The sequence below is a fragment of the Podarcis cretensis genome (assembly GCF_951804945.1).
Source record: "Podarcis cretensis genome assembly, chromosome: 17".
In the NCBI taxonomy this organism is placed as follows: Eukaryota; Metazoa; Chordata; class Lepidosauria; order Squamata; family Lacertidae; genus Podarcis; species Podarcis cretensis.
In genome coordinates this window covers 41,548,596-41,570,596 of record NC_137187.1, presented here as the reverse complement: position 1 = coordinate 41,570,596, position 22,001 = coordinate 41,548,596, and the positions used below count along the sequence as shown (strand labels likewise).

General features: G+C 45.2%; 1 protein-coding gene across 1 annotated transcript; it reads left to right on the top strand.

Moving 5' to 3' along the window:
* Window positions 1–29: 29 nt before the first annotated feature.
* Window positions 30–17,228, top strand: LOC307205976 (intercellular adhesion molecule 1-like). The gene is made up of 7 exons (XM_079958727.1): window positions 30–270; window positions 6,621–6,884; window positions 8,722–9,042; window positions 9,637–9,915; window positions 11,399–11,674; window positions 13,199–13,441; window positions 14,433–17,228. Exons 1-7 carry the CDS (start codon window positions 123–125, stop codon window positions 14,615–14,617), a joined length of 1,716 nt encoding a protein of 571 aa, XP_079814853.1. The 5' UTR covers window positions 30–122; the 3' UTR covers window positions 14,618–17,228.
* The last annotated feature ends 4,773 nt before the right edge of the window (window positions 17,229–22,001 follow it).

Here is a 22,001-nt window from a genome sequence, read left to right as displayed (position 1 = left end):
CTGGAAAGGGGGCCGGGCGGCGGCGGCGGCGGGAGTTTCCCCGACCCTCGTGAGCGGAGCCTTTCCCGGAACCGCCTCGGGGCGTATAAACTCGGGCGAGAGGCTGCGGGCGCCACAAGCGGATGCTCGGGCGGCAGCCTGGCGGGACTGGTTCGGCGTCGCCTGCGCACCTGAAGGGCTCTCCGCCGCAGCGCCCGCTCCGCGCCATGCCGCGCCTGCCCGCCGCCCTCCTCCTGCTGCTCGCCTCGGCCGCTTGCTCTGCCGCGCAAGGTAAGGAAGGGGGCGAAGGGAGTCCGCCTTTCCGGCCGCCCCTGTCCGTCTGTCCCGCCGGCCGAAGGTGCTGGGGCGGGCGAGGGCCAGTCTCGAAGGCTGGAACCACGAGCTCGCCGTCTTAGAAAAGGGGCGAATGGTCAGAAATGCACTCTCCATATGCTCCGAGGCACTTTCTCTGAGCCAGACTTCACAGGGTGGAGCCACGGCACTGAAAAGAGGTGAGCGGGCTCTCGGCTTTTCCCTGCTTGCCGGCCCCTCCAGGTTTGAGAATCCCCCCCCGCCTCCCCTCCTCTTGGGCTGAGGCGCAGGGTTGCCTTACTACCTTTCTTAGCTGGGGGAAACCCTGAGTTTTGCTTGACCTTGGTGTTATGCTTCCTGGAATGAGAAAAGCAGCAGCAATTCATTTCTGGCTACTTTCAAACAACAGCTGAGTGTACTTTTTCCTCCCTGAACATTTTTTTTTTACTCATAAAGAAGGTACCTTCTGCCTGATTCCTTGAGTGAACTGATTAGTATAACTATGGAAGGACTCAGGAGTGCAAAATTACAAGAAGAAAACAAGAAAGATGTCAGTGCAGCTGGCTTCAATTAAAATTTCAGTTAGAGCAGATGAAACAGACACAGTTGTGAATTATTTTTTTTAAATTGCTATGGTGCCAAAGTATGAGTTCACATTCACTAAGAGCAAATCACAACAACAACATACATACCATTCCAACCTCTGGTGGAAACATTCTCTGGTTCTGTGATTGTTTGGCTCCTGTTGGGCAGCCTCCTCAAGCTCAGCTCAATGTAGGTAAAATGTCCAGGAGGGCAAAAGCCCAGGGTTCAAGCACATGCTTTGGATGCAGAACAACCCAGGTCCAATCCCTGGCTAGAAGGATCCCAGGTCCCAATGCTGGAGAGTCACTGTCAGAGACCTTGGAGAGAACTGCTAGGTAGAGGGCAGATCTTCTGACTGGCCTCTGGGTTTGCAGCTTTCTGACTCCCAGCTGTTTTTAAAGCAACATTTCTTTTTCTATCTAAAATTAGAATGGTGAGATGAAGAAAGCTAAACAAGAGGTAGACCTTTTTGTGTAAAAGGACGTGATCAGAACTCAGTTCAGTTCTGGTACTAAAAAGAAATCCCTAGAAGGAGAAAATGCTCAGATCTTTAATTCTAACTGTATGTCTTTTGCACCTGCCTCTGGTTTGTAGATCTTGGGGTTCTTATTAAAAACAAGGTATTTCTAACAAGCTTGAAGTTTGCCTACTCCTGATCACTCTCTAGATGGAGCAGCTGTCTGACAGCTTCATATGTCCATGTCCCCGGGCCCAGAGAGAATTCTCTCCCAGCATTGTGTTTGCATTCTTGCTGCCTTGTAGATATCCACTGCATTTGTCTTAAGAGTGGAGACACTCTTTGCTTCACTGGTTCAGAGAACACAGCCTTTGGAAGCGGGTGCATCTCTGGAGTTACATAGAACAGAGAATGGGGCGGGGGGAATAGCTAACAAACCAACCCACAAATTTATATAATGAAAATACTCAGCACTAAAGCCATTTTGTACTTTAGTCTTCCTTGTGGAATTCCAAAAGCCTGTTTTCCCTCAATTCAAATGACCACTCTCCCCCATATGTATTGGTGTATGGGAGTTGAGAGGAGCTAGATTGAGATAAACACAGACATAATATGCTCATCAGAAAGGCAAGATTAGTTGTGCACCAGGGGTGGGGAGCCTTTTTCAGCCTGGGGGGGGGACTGCATGGCAAGGCCAGACACAAAAGGTGAGCAAAGCAATGGGTGTGACTCTAATCTTTGCACAGAACGCATTCCAGCTGCACAAGAATCGGGGGTTCCCACACGCACGTCCTCCCCATCGTCACAGTTTAAGGCAGGGAAACGCACTGGGGGCTGGTGCAGAACAGGGCCAGTTAGAGGGTGTGGCCTGGGGAAACTCCCCAGAGAGGAAGTCTGGAATGCCCAGCCCTGAGCTGCACTCAGTGGCAAATACAAGTTGCTGCCATGTGGCTTCCAAAAACCTTTTCACTCTGATACAGACATGATGCAGACCATATCAGTCTTGCCATCTGGCAAGCCCAGGACCTCCGCACAAATTTTAAAAATGCAGGAAGCAGTAGTTACAAGTTACCAGTTTCTGCAGCCACAGCAGACACTATGATTCTCCAGCAGCTTGGCTTCACCCCTGGTGATGCCTTGTCCCTCGAGACAAATGGATGCCACAGCAACTCCCAGCTGTGTGTGCAGAGGACTGCCACCCTAATCATGAATGTTCTGCATCACGTGTAGGTGCATCCCTTTGCCAAACAAAACAGGCAGTATTTGATGACAGGCTTCCAAAAACTGGTGCCCTCCAGATATTAGACCAAAAGAAACATAGAATCATAGGATTTTAGAGTTGGAAGGGACCCTGAGGGTCATCTAGTCCAGCCCCCTGCAATGCAGGAATCTCAGCTAAAGCAGCCATGACAGATGACCATACAATCTCCGCTTAAAAGCCTTCAATGAATGAGTGTTCACACCTCCTGAGGGAGATTTCAACTCCCAATGGTGAATACAGTGGAACCTCGGGTTATAAACACCTCGGGTTACAGACTCTGCTAACCCAGAAGTAGTACTTCTGGTTAAGAACTTTGCTTCAGGATGAGAATAGAAACCACGCAGCAGGAGGCCCCATTAGCTAAAGTGGTACCTCAGGTTAAGAACAGTTTCAGGTTAAGAACGGACCTCCGGAACGAATTAGGTTTGTAACCCGAGGTACCATGATGGGAGTTGTGGTAGTTGGAATATCTAAAGGACATCAGGTTGGGAGGCTTGGGCTACAGTATTGAGTTTGCATGTGGAAATCCAGATTCAGCTCTGCCATGAAGGCTGCTCGTGTTTGTCACCTCTCCACTGCGCCAAAATGCTTTTCTGAGTGGCATTGTTATATAGCCAACACAAACATTATATCCCTTTTGCCACACTCAGGGGATTTTTTTTTTTGGGGGGGGGGTATATTTTAGTGTCTGTGAATTGTTGAGCACTTAACTTTCTCAATGTCTTATTGAGTAGATGTTATGATAGACATATAGGGTTGCACTCTTAAAAAGTTGCTTTAAGCACCCTGCCATGTTCACAGGATTTCTCCCTATCATTCTCCACTCTCAATCACAGCAAATGTGATTATAGGGTCCATGCTGAATATTCCCTTGAGTCATGAGGAATCCTAGGTGTTCAGAGTTGGGGGGGTAAGGTGGGCAAGGTTTAAATTGCGATATTACCCCTTTTGTGGGGGTGAATAAGCTGCACTGTTACTGGGTTTTTTAAAGCAGTTATCTTCCTATTCTTAATTAAGCTGTCAGCCTTTAAGTGGAACCCACCACCTCACAAAATAAAAATCTCAATTCATTTTTGACTTCACTCCTGAGGTGCACTCTTCCATTGTTTCCTGAGACAGACAGATGCCAACCATACGATACTTGTTTTCCCTTATGGGACAAATACTACTTTGGGAGGGAGGCAGTCTAAATCTCTTCTTTAGGGCCCCCTCCCCAGCTGCTAAGTTTTTGTTTTAAAGAGACATCTAATCACAGATCCCCCATAGTCCTTCAGAGTGTTTTCCCAAAACAGACATCTGCTTAAGTGAGATCCTGAGAAATTAGCGTTTCACTCTGAGTTATGAAACCAAGTGAATGGAGGTTTCCAGATTGAAGGTCCCAGTACTATTACCGGTATTTCCTTTTATTTGCAAAGTGAGATTATTGGGATGGAAGGGTTAGATGTAGATAAGGAATATTTCTTCTGGGGAGATAGCAACCACGACTGGACCTAACGGTCAGGGGTCCCTTTACCTTTACCTTTATACGCATGTTGGCAGAGTTAGGTTCCTCTGTGTTTTCTGGGGCTTGCGCTCCCTATTCAGTGTGTTTGTGTAGCCTTGCATTCCAAGGGTTTGATGTATTCCTCCTTCCCGCCCCAGTATTTCTTCTTGCAATTCACTTGGTGAGTTGAGCCATTCCTGGAAAGGGACTGATTTTCTTTCAGCACTAATCAGAATAAGGAGTGGCAGGGAATTCCTCTTCTTGATCTACTGGCAGCAGTCTAAAGAGCAAGTCAAAAAGTGAGTCATTAAACAAAGGAAAAAGGAAGCCTAAAAGTCTCCTCAAAGGAGATTTAAAGTCACACCTAAGGCATGTCTATTACAGTGCCTCTGTTCTTAATTCTCAAGAATCATGGGGGAGGGAGGAGAAGGCATTGGTTCCACGAACAGAAGCTTCTGTTTAAAAATAGAAGCAAAAGGACTCCAGTATTTCAATGGCTAATCAGTACCATTAATGGATTTAAATCAGGCATAGGCAAACTCTGGCTCTCCAGATGTTTGGGACTACAATTCCCATCATCCTTGACCACTGGTTCTGATAGCTAGGGATGATGGGAGTTATAGTCCCAAACATCTGGAGGGCCAGAGTTTGCCTATGCCTGATTTAAAATATCATTTGTTGTTGTTGGCATCCGTCTGTCTCAATGGACACAATGGAGTGCGCCTCTCGGGGGGGGGGGGGAGTCAAACCGCTGGAGAATCATAGCTCCTGCTGTGGCTGCAGAGACTGGTAACTGGTAACTGCTGACTCCTGCATTGTATTTGCTGTGTTCGCAGCCCTGAAGTGACCTCTGTGGGGCACAAGCTTGGATAGTATGTATGAAGGTCCTGGGCTGCCCAGATTACAAGACGCCTTCTTGGCCTCACTGATGTGGTCCAAAGGAAAGCAGAGTGATACTCTTGGCACCAGCTGGCTGCAAGAGTTGCCGGAAAGAGGCATACAAGGCCAAAATCTTTTGGACTCCACTCTGAATTTGTGTAGGGTTTGCTCCTTAGCCTTTTCTTCTCCTGAAGATGTCCTGTGAGGCAGCAGGTATGGATTTCTTGTCAGGGTTTATGCCCAAAGCCTTTCTCATGAATGAGTATAACCACAAGGCAGCAGAGGTTTAGGATCAGAGTTTCCTTCTCCTAGATGGGCTGCCTTCCCAGGTTGATGATCCCCATCTGCCCCTCATTTCCCTCTACAGCACGTGCAGAAAACACATTATTGACCATTGTGGCCCACTATTGGTTTCCTCCACTTAATCTGCCAGAGCCTGTCTTCACATGCAGGGGAAGTCCCATTGGCTACCCTCATGTGGTTAAGCTGGCCAGTCAAAGCCATTTCTGGGGTGTGGCTGCTGTCACATGCCGACAGCTTCAAGGAGCCACAGGTGAGAGCTGGGTGGGGATCAAAGGTGGACAAACTACCCCAGAAGGAGCACAGAATTGTAGAGTTGGATTATGAGGATAATCTAGTCCAACCCCCTGCAGTGTAGGAATATTTTGCCCAACATGGGGCTCAAACCCTGAGTCTCGTGCTTTATCAGCTGAGTTATGTTTCCTGCTGAGGGAAATGGCTGTTTCCCATGAGGTTGGACCCCCAGTCGTGCCAGAAATTCAGGGCTAATAAGAGGGTAATTAGTCCTGCCAACCTCTCCAGGGTAGGAGAGGGCTGTCTTACTCACGGAGTCTGTTATCTGGCCGCTGCAACAAGATGTGGGGGCAGAGGACTTTTGGTGCCAAGCCTGGCACGGAAACTGGGCACTCTCTGGAGTCATTCTCTAGAGCAGGGACACCTGTTTCTTAAAAATTAATAAGATTTGGCTAAAAACAGGCGTATTCTGGACTGAAGGAGATAAGGGAAACAATCTGTGGAACTGCAGAGTTCACCTTATTCAGTTTCACCTTATTTGGTATTACTACTTTCTTTCTTTTGCCTTTTCCTTGCTTCTTTCCCCCCACTGTAATCTCACCATTTTATTGCTTCTTATTGGGGTTTTTTAATTAAGAACTATTTAGTATTGCACTTTTGTACATGTTGTATCTATTGTGTTTTCTTTTTTTTGTACATTTTTATTGATTTTTTAACATATAATTTCCAACAATCATTTAACATAAATTCTTATTTTACACAATATTTTAGACTTCCATCAACAACCTCTGAAGATTTTCCATACTTTATCACTTATTCTGCATTTCTTAATTTCTCTATTACTTTTACTTATCATTAACTAATAATTCTCTTCATAATCTTCATTGCAATATTTCACACATTCCTCCTTACAGAAACTTCTTGCAGTCCTACTAGCGTAATCTGTTTATTACAATTGCTTTTTAAATAGTTCAAATATTTACTCCAGTCTTCTAAGAATCTCTGATCCCGCAGGTTTTGAATCCATCCTGTTAATTTATCTAATTTTGCATAGTCCATTAACTTCATTTGCCACTCTTCTTTTGTCGGTAATTCTTCTTGTTTCCATTTCGTATCTATTGTGTTTTCAGAGGCTCAACAAGGGGACTACTACTTGAGGATTTGGCCAGAAAAGCCTGCAGTGAAGTATGGAGATTCCATGGTATTAAACTGCAGTTCCAATTGTGAGAACATTGGCTTGGAGACCAGCTTACAGACCGTTGCTGCAGGGACTGGGCCTACTTGGAAAGCCTTCAATCTCACCAGTGTTACTGAGTGGGAACCAAAGCCATTGTGTTTTGCTACTTGTGGGGGGACAGAGCAGAAATATCAGAGGATAACCACCACAGTTTACCGTAAGTCATATACTGGGCAGTCCTGGAATAATCATTCACTCAGGGCAGAGGATTTGGAGTGCTGCTTGGCTTGAAGGTTATTCAGTGGAAAAGAGGAGGGACATGGATTCAAATTCAGCAAGAGGCCAGGAAAGAAAGTGGCTGGCTACTACCCTGAGCATGCAAAGCTGCTTTCTGAATCCACATAACCCGGTAATCTAACTTGGAGTGGCTGTCCAGGGGACCAGGTAGGGATCTCCTGCACAGTCATTTGTGATCATGGAATGGGAGCCCTGTCTTCAGGACTGTCTCCCCAGAGTAGTTCACTGTGGTGCTGACGCTGTTGCATTTTCAGCCCCAGCAGGATACTTCTGTATTTGCCCAGGCCTTTGGTTTTTCTTTTATTTCCTCATTTAAATCTGCTTTGAATGCTGTTGATGTTTACTTCTATGTTGCTGCACTTCAATTCCTCCCGTTACTATTATTTGTTCAATTCTATTTATGAATTACTTCTTATAAAGCATCTCAAAGCAGTTTAACAGCAGAAAGAAAGAAAGAAGGAAAGAACAATTTGAAATGCAGTGCAGCTATAGAGTGTTTTTATTAAAAGAGCTTTGTTTTTATGCTTTTGTTTTTTAAGCTGCCCTGGAAGTTTCCTTGTAAAGTGAAAGGCAGGTGCCAACCTCAAAAGCCCCAAGCAGCTTAGAGCCATTTGCCCAGAGGTTGAGGTTCCCTTCCAAGGCCCAGCTGCTTGGCCCACCTCAGAGTTGGGCGAACTTTTTCCAGCCCAAGGGCTGCATTTTTTTCTGGACAGCCCAGGGGCACTACCAGTGGTGGACAGGGCCAGATGCAAAAGTGGGTGGAGAAATTAATGTCCAATTTACACTCATGCATCTTCTCTATCCTCCATCCAGACAAGGAAGAGACATCCAAGTTCAAGGACATATTCCAAACAGGCAAAATCATTCAGTGAGGCTTCAGAGCTGGGCTGGTGAGGGGCATGGTCTGGGGAAAGGGGCTGCAGCTTGAGGAGAGTTCTGAGAACCAGATAGAGCCTGGAGGGTTTACCCGACATCGAAAGAGGTTCACTTGCTGAGAACAAGGGGCAGGGCCTTGCTGCGGTAGCCCCCAAGTTATAGAATTCCCTTCATTGCCCCATCCTTGTTGACATTTTAGTTGACAGTGGAAATGTCTGTGCCTTGAAGAGATACATTCTGCAACCTGTAAATATTATGTAAATTAATCAAATGGGCATGCTTCCTGCCACTTTTAATATTTTGCATAATTCAGCCTGCTGTGGCATGCCCAGAAGTTTTGTCCTTTCTTAGCTCTTAATGGCTTTGCCCATGTCAGCCCTCTCTGTCAGCCCCACTTGGTTCCCAAGCAAAATTATCTTTGCAAAGGCAGGAGGGAAGACGGCAGTGGGGTGAGAGGGGCTGCCTAGTTGAAGCAGAGACCTCATGGGTCTCATCCTTAAGGTCAGGACATGCTGCCCCCTGGTCCTGAGATGCCCGGCAGGGATCGCTTCCAAGACTGGTGTAGAAAGAAACACAGAACGTGTATCCTTTCTTTTTCCATTACTTCTGAATTTTATTAACCAATGAAGATTGGGTGGTATTTGATACTCAATTGTTTATGCATTTTTTTATTGTTAAATTGCTTTGACCTGTTTCATAGGAAGTGATCTGTAAATGAAATAAATTATTATCATTACTCATTTCATTTCTATACTGCTTTATTTTTATGGGGGAAAATCTCAAACTGGTTTACAACATTTAAAAAACAACAACAATCCAGAATAAAACATTATTGAAGAAAGTCAAATCAATAGGATTTATCACTTTTTATTCCATTCCAGGAGCTCCAAAGCGCGTAGTGTTGGATCCGCTGCCAGAGGTGGAGGTGGGTAAGGAGTATAATGTGACTTGTCGAGTTTTCAATGTTGCCCCCATCTGGAACCTCACCGTGACCTTGTATCAAGGGGACAGGAGGCTGTATGTGGAAACCTTTGAGGACCACTGGAATCCTGAAGCCGGCAATGTTGTGGTGACAAGCAACAGCATCACCGCTCAGCAGAATGACCACGGAGAGGAAGTCACCTGCCGTGCAGTTCTGGACCTGAGGCCGGAAGGGCCCTTCTTGGAAATGGCTTCCCTCAGCAAATCGCTGGAGACTGTTGGTGAGTTCACATCAGAGGCCCCACGTCCTCTAAAAGAAGCGGGCACAATGGCAAAAGAAGCAGATTCATTGACTGCTAATGGGCATAAATCCAAGCAAAAACTCTGGAGGTAATGGAGCCCCCCCAACCTGCATTGTCACTCCCCCATACAGATCCCCTTGGATGTCAGAAAGGACACTCTTTCTTGCTTCTGTTTTGCATCCATGATGGATCTATTTCATTTTTATTTATGAAATGGCATTGGGGTGCAGACAGGGCTATTGCATCTGCAAGGCTGGGGGTACTGAATGAAACTGCAACTGGTTGTAATCTTTTTGGTATAGGTGGCTACCTGTAATTTTGCTTATGATTTATTTCCATTTGCCACAAACCAGAGAGGGCAGTAAGTCCATGGAAGCCAACTAACATCTAAGCCAACTGAGCAGGTTTGATGTTCATTGGGCTGGTTTGGATATCTTTACTGCCTTCCTTTGTTTTTTGGGAAAGCTCACTTGTTTTAACTTCTGCAAACCTCTAGTTTATTTCTTCAGTAGCTTGTTTTCATTTCTGTATCTCTTTTCATAACTGATATGATTTCTTTCATGGTTTTCACAGTTTTCCCTATGGACCCATATCTTCAAACTTTGGGCTCTGTAGAGATCAATACTAGCATGCCTGTGGAATGTGAGGTGTCTGGACTTTTTCCGGTTCAAAAGGCAGTGTTTCAGCTGTTGTTTGCAGGGGAGAGATTGAACTCCAGCAACCACATATCAGGGCACAAAGTGAGTGCCCAGGCTCAGGTGACCTCAATATCAGCAGGAGAACATCAGTTGATCTGCATAGTCTCTTTGGGGCCAGTGACCAAAATTGCAGAGAGTACTGTGAATGTTTACAGTGAGTATCATTTCTGGATTTCATAGAATCAGAATTGTAGAGTTGGAAATGACCTCAAGGGTCATCTAGTCCAACCCCCTGCAGTGCAGGATTCTCAACTCAAGCATCCATGACTGGTGGCCACCCAACCTCTGCTTAAAAACCTCAAATGAAGGAGAGCCCACCACCTCTCATGTTTCGCTGTCAAACAGCTCCTACTATCAGAAACTTCTTCCTGATGTTTAGTTGGAATCTCCTTTCTTGTAACTAGAAACCATTGGTTCAAGTCCTAGCCTTAGGAGCAGGAGAAAACAAGCTGCTCCATCTTCCATGTGACAGCCCTTAAGGTATTTGAAGATGGCTATCTTATCTCTTCTCAGTCTCCTCTTCATCAGGCTAATCCTGAGCTCATTCCACCAGCATTTGTTGGCCCAACACCTATAAAGTACAGCCTTTTGCAGTGGGGTTGCCAGGCATAAGTCTTCCCTGCATGCCTGTCAAAATGACAGACATTTGGCTCCCATTAGTTAACAGCCTTTCAACATGCAATTCTAGGGAGCAGAGTCTGGCCAACGTCTCCACACCAAGAGGGGGATGATGAATGGGTTGAGCAACAGACTGGAACTTTCCTGCCTGTCCAAAAAAGCATCTAAATCAGTTTGTCTGGCCCAGCTGGATGCTTCCAGGAAGCCCACAAACAGTAGGGAAAAGAAACAGCTTCCCCTGCCCCTCCTGTTTGTCCCTAGCATCTGGTACCCTGCCTGGCACAGGTACCCTGCCTCTACAGGGAGTGGGTGGCGCTGTGGCCTAAACCACTGAGCCTCTTGGGCTTGCTAATCGGAAGGTCAAATCCGCATGATGGAGTGAGCTCCCGTTGCTCTGCCCCAGCTCCTTCCAACCTAGCAGTTTGAAAGCATACCAATGCAAGTAGATAAATAGGTACTACTGCAGTGGGAAGGTAAATGGTGTTTCCGCATGCTGTGGCTTCCATCATGGTGTTCCATTGTACCAGAAGTGGTTTAGTCACACTGGCCATATGACCCAGAAAACTGTCTGTGGACAAATGCCGGCTCCCTCAGCCTGAAGCAAAATGACTGCCTCATCCCATAGTCGCCTTTGATTGGACTTAAGTATCCAGAGGTCCTTTATCTATTACTTGTTACCTTTTGTACACTGCCTCTAAGCATGGAGAGCTCTAAGCCAGTGTTTCCCAACCTTGTGCCTCCAGCTGTTTTTGAACTTCAACTCCCATCATCCCTGACTAGCAAGACCAGTGGCAAGGGGTGATGGGAATTGTAGTCCAAAAACAGCTGGAGGCACAAGGTTGGGAAACACTGCTCTAAGCTATTTCACCATCATGGCTAAAACCTGCCAATTTACCTCAAGCCTATTTTAAAAATTCACCAATTTTTTTAACTTGATAGGGTTTAGCTCATGGTGTAATAATTATAGTCAGTCAAGCAATCTAGATATGTAATGGCTGTTCTGCTACATTCTCTTGCAGGTTTGCCCAAACCCACCCTGCACATTGACCACCCCCAAATCCCTGTCAACACAAACGTGACAGTTATGTGCAGGTCTGATGGTTCCAAGTCCCCTGGTGTCGTCATGCGGATCAGTGACACCCAGGAGATCTTACTATCTGGAGATGGTCCTTCTCTGCAGTATTCACTTACGGCCCAGAAAGAGGATAATGGGAGGCAATTCATGTGCAAAGTGGAGCTGAAAGTTGATGGGCGCTCGGTTGTGAAAGAGACAGCTGCAAATCTCACTGTCTTCTGTGAGTAGAAAATGCTCTTCTGAACAATATTTTATTTCTAGAGATTCAGAACTCTTCGCATTATGCAACAAAGAATAAATAAATTATGCAGTGGGAATGAATTATCCAACCTGTGCAGCTTGTCGTCCATATATATAGGCCTAGTTCTGCATGAGGCAGCCTGTGCTTGGACTGTACCACCTCAGACTGTAGACAGGGGCTCACATGGCTGAGAGCTATTTTATACATGGTGGTTGTTGATTTATTTATTTTCCGACTTTTCTCCTCACAGAACTCAAGGCAGCTAACAGATAAAAATAAGAACCACTAAAAACATAGATAAAAAACCCCAATCATTAAAAAACAATTAAACATTGGTAGAATTAAAACCGCACACACACAATTAAAACATACAAATAATTACAACAAAAACAGCACAACAATCAATCCCTACACTTCCCTTATATGCTAGTTCTTAATCTTTTGTCTGCACCATGGAGCACTGAGTCATGTCAGCCCCCACTACCCCCTGCCTTCTGAAGTGGTGCAGACCAAATATAGATTTAGCTCATCATTGGGATCAATGTGATATATGCACAATTTGTGGGGTTAATTATTGTGTAAGGTTAATTAATTAATTTCCATGAATGAGAAAATAAGGGTTAGGGAAATTGCTTGAGAAGCTGGCCTATAAAATGGGAGGTTATTCTTGGAAGCCATCAGGTCTTTCCTACCCAAGCACAGGTCCTTTTCCAGTGTCAGTTCCCAATGCATTTTCTCAAATCTTGGAGCCACTTACACAACCTGATCAACTCCTGATTATTCACATCTGATGTGATGTTCGATGCTGGGAGGATTGTGTTTGGATGTCCGGTTCTTTTTAAACAGTGAAACCGGGGCAGGGAGGGGCTGATTCAGACCTGTGCCATTTAGCTGGGAGGGTGTTAACCTCCCTCCCTCAACCATTTCATTGGTCCAAATTGTCCCAATGAGAGATACTAAATGGTGTGTGCAAGGGATATACTAGTACCTAGGAGTGTGTGTGTGTGTGTGTGTGTGTGTGTGTGTGTACTCCCTCCAGTGCTGTGGTTCAATCCCACCCCCAACCCCTCCTGTGGTTTCTTTTAGCATGTTTTCTTTAAGAAGAAATAATAATTGTAGGACTGGATTATGGATGTTAACTCCTGACATCACATCTGTTTTGACCCTGAATGTATGAACTGAGCTCAGCTGAAATGCATTCTGTGATCTGAAGCGATACTACACTTCCATCTATGGTGCTTGGCCTCTGGTGGTTTATTCACACATGCATCATGCAGTGAATACGGATGCATGGACTAGCCTTGGGATTCTCAAGTTTCTGTGCAAGCTGCTAGACTGGAGCATCCAGGTGGCTTCTAGGATCCATGAGCATCCTGTGCACGCTGCCTAAAGGGCACAAGATTACCACCAAATCTTATGCGGTTTTGCAATGATGAAATAAGATGCTGCAATTCATCCCTTATGGCCAAGGCAAAACAACCACGTTTGTCTTCTCCATTCCAGATGCGCCCCAAATGAGTGATTCTAGCTGCCCTGATAAGTTGACCTGGAAGGACGGCAGTGAAGAGACCTTTATCTGTTCAGCCTCAGGAAACCCGCCACCAACTGTTGAATGCAGGAAAGATGAGGTGTCGTACAACATTGGGATACAGCAGCAAGTCTCAAAAGAGCATGGTGGCATCTATCATTGCAATGCCACCAACGCCTATGGATTTGATGTAAGAGATGTGATCATACACATTGAATGTAAGTTAACCTCCTTGTCCAAATCGTCTTCCAATGAAACACACACACACAAACACACACGAGAAGGAGAGAGAGAGAGAAAGACTCGCATGGTTTGGATTTGTAGCAGACTGCCAAGAATGTGGAATTATTTAAAATTACTCTGCTAAAAAGCAGGACCAAAGTGTAGGTTATAAATTGATCCCAAGGAGGCCAACAGAGAGAACCTTCCTCAATCTTTCTGGATTGAAGATAGTACACAGCTGGATATGGGATGCCAAGCCGAGCCAGGCCACTGGCCAGGTTTTCTAACAACCTGCAGGCATTAATCGCACAGGTCCAACGGAAAGACACTTTTGGGTTTTGATGTGAGTGCTCTTGAAATCTTGCACACGCTTGTTGGCTCGCTGAACAGCTTTTGTCAGGTGCCAGCCTCTGGAAGTCACATATTCTCAGCCTCAAAGTCAGAGACGACAGTGGACCAACATAAAAGTGTGCACTTACCACAGGTAATAGTGATACCTTCAGGTTCCCAAATCAGTGGACTTGACTCTTCTGACACTTGCTCCTGTGTTCCCCTTGATAGGCCTTAGTGCTTCATAACCTCCAATTTGTGTGTAGCCTACACAAAATTCCACTTTCGGAAATGTGCAGATTAGCTCAATTGTCTTAGCATTTCAATTTGCAACCAGACTTCCAACCCTTAAAATACCAGGAACTTCCAGAAAGCAGTTAGTTTTGGAGGATTAGTCACACCTAGCATGCAACAGCAACACAAGTGTAGGAATCACCAGAGGTCTTAAAGTTAGCGAAAGAGGCAAGAATCTCTGTGGTCCACTGGTCCAGGCTCATTTACTTGAGCTTTTGGTGTTTAGCAACCTACATGTCCTTTCAATCACGAGGGCTTGAATTTTGCCCTTTAAAAAGCAAAGCTGTGTGTGTTCTGCAGATTTGCAGCCCTGCAGAATTCTTAGGCCCATAACCTTAACCCACTTGTCTTTGCCTTTCGCAGCTTACCAGCCTGACATCCTTGGAATCATAATTGGGGTTCTCTGCGTAGTGGTTATTTCTTCTGCAGTAGGGGTGGCTTATTACATGCACTACAGAAGTAAGATCAAGAAGTACCACCTAAGACGGCGGCAGCAGCAAGTAACAGGGAGCCCCATGGAGCAAAAGTGCCTGAATGGCAATGTATAGTCTGTGAATGTTTAAGTGGACAGGTGGCTGCTATAAACTGAAGAGGAACTTGAGCCCATGCCAGCAAGTTGCAGTTGTTATTCAGGTTCATCCTCCCCACTTAGCCAGTGATCAGGGGGAGAAAATGGGAAAGCATTCTTGAGATGCTGAACAACTGATGGGCAGTGCTCCAACTGGACTTTGTCTTAAGGAGTTTGGATGGTTTCTGCACTTTCAGAAAAAGATTTGTGATCAGAAACTTGTCCCTTTTATGTTTTCTTAAAACCTTCTCTTCCATCCAAGCCTTGGAATCTTGAAGTTTTGAGAACCGGAATGTTGGACTCTCATGCTTACAGGTCAGGAGGGGGTAAAAGCTGCCAGAGCATAAGCTTTGAGAGATAGCTGACAACATTCAGTTACTCAGTAAGAAGCAACACAAAGAGTTCAGGCAGGTGTGTTGAAGGCGGAAGGATGGAAGAGCCTCATTAAGGATGGACTATTTCCGCAGCAGTGGATGCTTTCAGAACTTAGATTTCCATTCCTGCAGTGTGAAATGAATCGTCTGCCTGGATCCTTCACCTCGCCCCACTGGGACTATAAGCCGGCAAGATCATGTTTGCATTTTGCATTGTGAAAACAATTGTCTCCTCCTTGGACCATCCAAGCTCTTCCAGGGTGCAATCTGGCACCAGTTGGGTCTTAAAGGAAAGCCAAGATTCTTATGTGGTGGCATAGTCAACATAAAATGGTTTTTTATCATGATCCATGAACTCAGGATTCTCTTCTTTAAAGATACTACATGTCATAACTCTAAGACAACTTGTCTTTTTCAGTGTCAGGCCAGGCTGAAGTCTTTAATGTGAAGGATATGAGAATGGTTTAAAAATAATGTAGGCTTTTAAATGACTGCTGAAAAATGTTGGGTCATGTGTTTCCACATGCTCAGTTTTTCCACACTTCCGCAAGCTTAAAGTGTCATTTTTGCACATGTGGCTCAAAGCCACATTTATATGTAAAAACACCAACAAAATCTGCTTTGTGAATTATGCTTTATGGGTGTATGCCTAAAATGTATGAAATGGTCTACATACATTAGGAGGAAAGCACTCTTGAAGAACCTTGAACTTGTCATCTAGATTTTTTTAAATGACTCCTTGTTTTAAATCTAACCTTGTATAGGAGAATTACCCCACTGTTTCAAAAATCTTTGAGCTTCTATTCTGGAGGCTGAGCACCCAAACAGCAACTGAATTGAAGGGACTGCAAGTTAATTTTCTTGCTTCAAAACCTAGCAAGTCATTCTCAATGAATTTATTTTTATGTTCTTGTCTTATTGCCTGGAGAATAAAATTGTTTGCTAAATTCTGTTCATGCCATCTCCTGAATGAATGAAACTTTCACTGCAGCATGGTGAGTCTCTGTTACCAGGAAGAACTGCAGACTGCGAACAGTATGTGGGACACGGTGTCTTCTGAGAGGCAGACGGCATATGCTGTGATTATGCTTCCTTAGCTGCTCTGTTAGTGTTATCATGCAACCATATATAAAAATGGGAATGCTCTGAATTTAAAATTCAAGGATATTTCACTATTATTATTCTGTAGACTTTCCATACCTTAGACATTAGAGATTTTTAATAATAGTAATAATTAATAACAAGAATAATTTATTATTTATACCCCACCCATCTGGCTGGGTTGCCCCAACTACTCTGGGCGGCTCCCAACAATTAAAAGCACAATAAAATTTTAAAGAGGTTTATCACTGCAAATAAATCATAGAATCATGTAACTGTAGAGTTGGAAGGAACCCTGAGTGTCATCTAGTCCAACCACCTGTCAGTAAAAGAACACCTGGGAGGCACTGACACACCAACTTTCTAAAGTGGCTTCATGTGTATTTCAAGGCTGGATTGCTGCAATGCTGTATGTGGGGCTTCGCTGGCACTTGGTCTGGAAGCTGCAAGACAGTGCAGGATGCTGCAGCACAATTGCTGGCAGAAGAGACGCCCCGTCAGCATAGAGCACCTCTTGCTCAGAGATCTGTGCTGGTTGTCTGCTCACTCCCAGGCCAAGTTCAAGGTGTTCCTATTAGCATATAAAGTCCTTAACAACTTGGGATCAGTTTACATCTGAGATCATCTTGCCCCCCATATGACTGCTTGACCACTTCTGTTGGCAGAACTGGCACCTTCACAGAGGCTGCACATGACCCACATCTGTCAGCACTTGATTTTTTAGTGTGGCAGCATCAACACTGGAACGCCCAGCCCCTTGCTCTCAGGCACCTTCACTGTAGTCCTTTCAGCACCTGCTGAAGATGTTCTTATTTAGACAAGCCTACCCAGATATTCTGAAAGTTTGTAGGAGTTTAAATTGGTTTTAGTCTATTTTACTGTGGTTTTAATCTTCTGTATATTTTAAATTATGGTTGTAAATTTTTTTAAGAGATAATTTTATTGTTCTGTCTTTTTTTGTAAGCCACTTTCAGGTTTCCTACAGTCAAGCAGTATATACATTTTATGAAATAAGTAAATAAAATTAATAAATGGGGAGGCTTGGAGAGGGAGGTGGAAGCCCTGTTGTTATTTTAAAAATTGTTTTATTAAAAATTTTCTTGGGTTACATAAGTACATACAGTGTCTGTTTTCAGTTTTCAGTTTTCTTTTCTAGAGATCGTTTATATTTGATGTGAGACAATAATGTTTTAGAAAAGATAAGGTTGGGAGAAGCCCTGTTATGCATGTGGAAGGCCTTGCGTAGGACTTCTGCTGATGGAACTCATCAGCTGAATCCTGCCCAGGGTCTTAGACCTGCTCCTGCTGCCCCTGAAAAGGAGCCACAAAATCCTGAAACCAGATCACCTAAACTTGGGGTAACCTATGATGTGAGCTGAGCATTCAATCTTCTGGCTGTTTTAAAATTATTATTATTATTCAAGAAAATAAACATCTATCTGACTTTTAGAAGACATCTGAAGGCAACCCTGTATCAGGAAATGTTTAATGCCTAATGTTTTACAATTTTTTATGTGCTGTAAGCTGCCAAGAGTGGCTGGGGAAACCCAGCCAGATGGGCGAGATATAATTTACTTATTTTTTAAAAAATATTATTGAAGTGATTTTGCCCCCTCACAAATGGAACGAGCTTGGGAGAAAAGAGACTGTACAAATTGAAACACATGCTATGTCTCTGCATCACAGTTCCCTAAGTGCACAGCTGGATTCTATGAACTGGACCAATGTCTGTTGCTGAGAACAGAGTAGCTAGGCAATACTGGATGGTTAAGCCCAGTCAAAGGCGACTCTGGGGTTGCGGCACTCATTCGCTTTACTAGCCGAGGGAGCTGGCGTTTGTCCACAGACAGCTTTCTGGGTCATGTGGCCAGCAGGACTAAACCACCTCTGGCGTAACGTAAAATCAACCATAGTACAGTAACATTCACATTACACACAGAAAATTATGATAACGAAGTGAAGGAATGGGTTTCTGTGTAGCAAGTTTAAAACTGACTCAACCCCCCCTTTTGTTCTTTCAAAAAAGAGCATTTTAAATGCTCAAAACTTGAGCTGTTGAGCAAAAGCAAAATAAGGACACAATTGCATAAACAAGCGCTCTCCTTTATCAGTCACGGCAAGGGATGACCCTGACCCTTTAGGGGAACAAAGAAAACACGTCAATACTTTATCTTATGTGCTCACCACAAAATACGTGGGGACCAAAAGCGTGTTCCCAGAGATCACGACCTCTTCCCAGATAAGAGTAGGAAGAGGAAGATCCTTTTATGGTCAGATGTACAGGAAGGAAGATCCTTTTATGGTTGAGAGAGAGGGAACATATGTGATGTCAATCTGCGTACATAGGCTGACGTGGTTGGGCTCCGAGGGGAGGAGGGAGAGGGTGCCTGGAGGATATATATACTGCATGAAGCTTCTCATTTCCTTGTACTTGCTGTGGACTCACCACGCAAGTGCCTTCTGCTCTCCGGAGAGCAGAATAAACTCTTTCTTTGAACCAACTCGGTGTCATTTGACTTCCTTCCTCCTATCCCAGAGCAACGCAGACCCAATAATTGAACTCCAGTAAGGCTACAGAAGGATAACATGAAAATAAAAATTATGAATAACATTAAAAATAATCCTAATGAGAAGGCTGAACCTAGTGCACTGCTATCAATTTATTCATGTTTGGCTCTATTTCTGTCAGCAGCATTCTTAAATCACCACAATTAGCTATCCCCGAAGCCGGGGAAACCCCCTGCCTCCAGCACAACCTCCAGGTCCAGGGGAAGCATTGCTGCTGCCCTGCACCCGACCTGCCAGCCAGCGCCATTACACAACGCATGAAACAGCTCTGAATGGGTTTTTCAAAAATTTCTTCTCTTCTTCCATTATGCTTCCACCGCCCGCCCCCAGTTGCACCCCAGGCTACTCCCGCCCCCCTGGGAAACTCCTGGAAGCCGGTGCAAGGCCTCCCCCTGCTCCCCCCTGGGAAGCTGATGGGACCCCCAGAATGGTGTGTAGCCCCAGCTGACAGGGGGGGCTCCAGGGTCCCTCCAGAGAGCCCCCTCCCCTCCTTGAGGTCCCAAATCGCAGTCACAAGGTTTGTGCCTTTCAGGTGTGCAGTAAAATCCTTGTCTGCCCCCCAGTAGTGGTCATGGCTGCCCCATTTATCTCCTCACACTACTTTTTCTGCTCTTTCCCCTGCAAAGAATGTCATGATCTCGTTAGGAAGAGGCCGCATTCAGTCACAGTCAAGCCCTTTGGAGGCCCAAACTTCAAGCAGGGGCAGCTGGATCTCCTCTCCTTGGAAATAAGGGGCATTTAAAAACCGCGATCCTTGAGTCTGAGGATCTGTGAATGGGCGCCACCTGCTGGCGAGTAGCAAAGGGCGCCTCCCAAAGTGCATTCAGTGTCTTCTGCAGAGGCATTTTTAAGGCAATGCCATCTTCATACTGTTGGCACATCCATTCTTTGGGTCTGAGAGAGTACCTTTCGGCAGAACTGTCACCCACTGCCTCCCATGTCGCAAGGCGTCCTGAAGGGCCCTTTGCCCTTCCTCTTCTGGGAATCTTCTCTGACAGCCTTAGGATGTTGGGGGGGCTTTACTCACGTAGCCACTGCCCCCCAGTCCTGTGGGGATTCACCTGGAAGATACCCGAGCCATTTGGTGTTCTGGATAACCTCAGGGATAATAAAGTTTTTTTAAAAAATACACAATTTCTCCCATGTATATCATGTATACAGATATTTCAATCTTTGGAGAGTTCCATACGTTTTACAAATGTTTTGCTCTTTAAAAGGTGGGGCAGAAACAGCCTCCGGGAAGACACCACCCACTCTTTCTCTTTTGTATTCAAACACAATTGGAATTAAGCTGGTTTCCACCAGACCATTATTATTATCAGGGCTTTTTTTTGCAGCTGGAGCTCAGCTCTGGCCCCTCTCAGGCGGGCACCGTTACCATTCTAAGAGAACAAGGGAGAGGTTCATGGTGAGCACCAGCACGTCTTTTTCCTGGAAAAAAATGATTATTATTATTTACAGTATTCCCCCCATTTATTGAAATCTTGACGCTTTGATCTACCTAACGATGCAAACACTATTGTAGCAAAATATAAACTTTTTCCACTGCCATATTTCCAACTGTTTATGCTGGCAAATTGACAGATGTGAGGCATGTCCATTTTGTGCATTGCCTTTTTTAAAAAAGTAGATGTATGTTGCTGCTTAAGAAACCACAATGACTCCAGTGGAATTAATTTGCATAATGGGAGCAGATGTATAGGAAGCCTGAAGTGCAAATGAGGCTGGTGGTTGAGAGCCCTACCTTTGATCTGCAGGATCTTCTGACTGCTTGTCAGGTTTTAAGGTGTGACATGAGTCTTCCTTGTGGTCCGCTCCCCCCTTGCTACTTTTAACATCTTACTGAACCCACGAGACAATGTGCCCTACATTATGGTTACCAGACGTCCCTGTTTCCTGGGGACAGTCCCCGGATTTATAAATCTGTCCCCGGATTTCATTTAATGTCCCCAGATTTATATTTTAAGTGTTGTAGATTTATTAGTAGGGAATGAATGTTGCGTGATTGGTTCAACGGCACAAGACACATCATATGGGGACTTCCTTTGAGGCAAAATGGCGGGCGCTACGACAGTGAGCAGCTCCTGAGGCCAGCCAGAGCCAACTGCGCTACCAGGCTGGCTCTGGGCTGCTGAGACTGCTGCCACCGCCGCCACTACTGGGAGGGCACTAGGGACGCCCAGCGCGTCAACTGGGGGAACCACTGACCCCCCTGCGACCCAAATCGAGCTTGGAGCAAGAGCACCAGCTGACTGCCCAGCGGCACTCTGGGGCCAAGAAAACCGTGGAGCTGACGCAGGGAGAAGGAGGAGAGGAGAAGGAGAAGGAAGAGAGAGAAAGAGGAAGGAGAAAAAAGAGGGGAGCCCCGACCTTGCCGCGCTGCTGCCGCCACTGAGGAGGAGAGGTAGTAGAGCACTGGGAGGGCAAGGACACGTGGCCAAGTCCTGGCCCCACCCGAGCCTACTCCATGGTGGCTAGCACTCCAAGAGAGCAGGCTGGGGCCCAGAGGAAGGCCACGCGACAGAGGAGACCACAGAAGAGAAGATATTACTTCTTTTTAAAAAAAATAATAACTTTTTTTTAGAAAAAAATTCTCTTTTCAAAAAAAAAAGTATACCCGGATTCTTTGGAAAAAATCTGGTAACCTTACCCTACATTGCAGGGGGTTGGCCAGTGCGGCGGAGGGGTGAGAGTGTTGGCCTAGGACCTGGAAGGGACCAGGATCCCAGGATTCGAATCCCCATTCTCATGAAGCTCATTTGGTGTGACCTCAGCCCAGTCACTGCCTCTCAGCCTAACCTACCTCACGGGGTTATTGTGGGCATTCAGTGAGCAGTGTGAGAATAATGTACGCCACCTTGAGCTCATTGGAGGAAGAAAGGTGGGAAATAAATGCAATGAATGAATGAATGAATGAATGAATGACTATTGGGGCCCCTTCCAGTTCTACAATTCAGTGATTCTATACAAGGCGAGAAGGGGCAGCACAATCCTATGCCTGTTTATTCAGAAGTAAATCCCACTGTGTTCAGCCAGAACTTCAGCCTTCAGCACATGCTGAACTCTTGTTAGGGATGGGGAGAAAAGTGATTTGGTTTGGATTTTAATGCTAACCTAGCCAATTTACACTTTCTGAAACATAGCTATCCTTAGAAAATTCACACTTCTCTGACTCTTGTAATGCAGTTCTAGCCAAATAATGTATGCAAATTGCATGTACTAGAGCACAGGTTTTCAACTTTTATGAGTTAACAGTTCCCTTGACCAACTGCATTCTTTCTCCAGCTCCCCTGTAGGGAAACATGCCCCGAGTCTCAGGGG

Coding starts and splice junctions, on each gene's coding strand:
- LOC307205976 (XM_079958727.1), top strand. CDS start 123: ATGCTCGGGCGGCAGCCTGGCGGGACTGGTTCGGCGTCGCCTGCGCAC. Junction 271..6,620: donor CGCTTGCTCTGCCGCGCAAG/GTAAGGAAGGGG, acceptor TTGTGTTTTCAG/AGGCTCAACAAGGGGACTAC. Junction 6,885..8,721: donor GATAACCACCACAGTTTACC/GTAAGTCATATA, acceptor ATTCCATTCCAG/GAGCTCCAAAGCGCGTAGTG.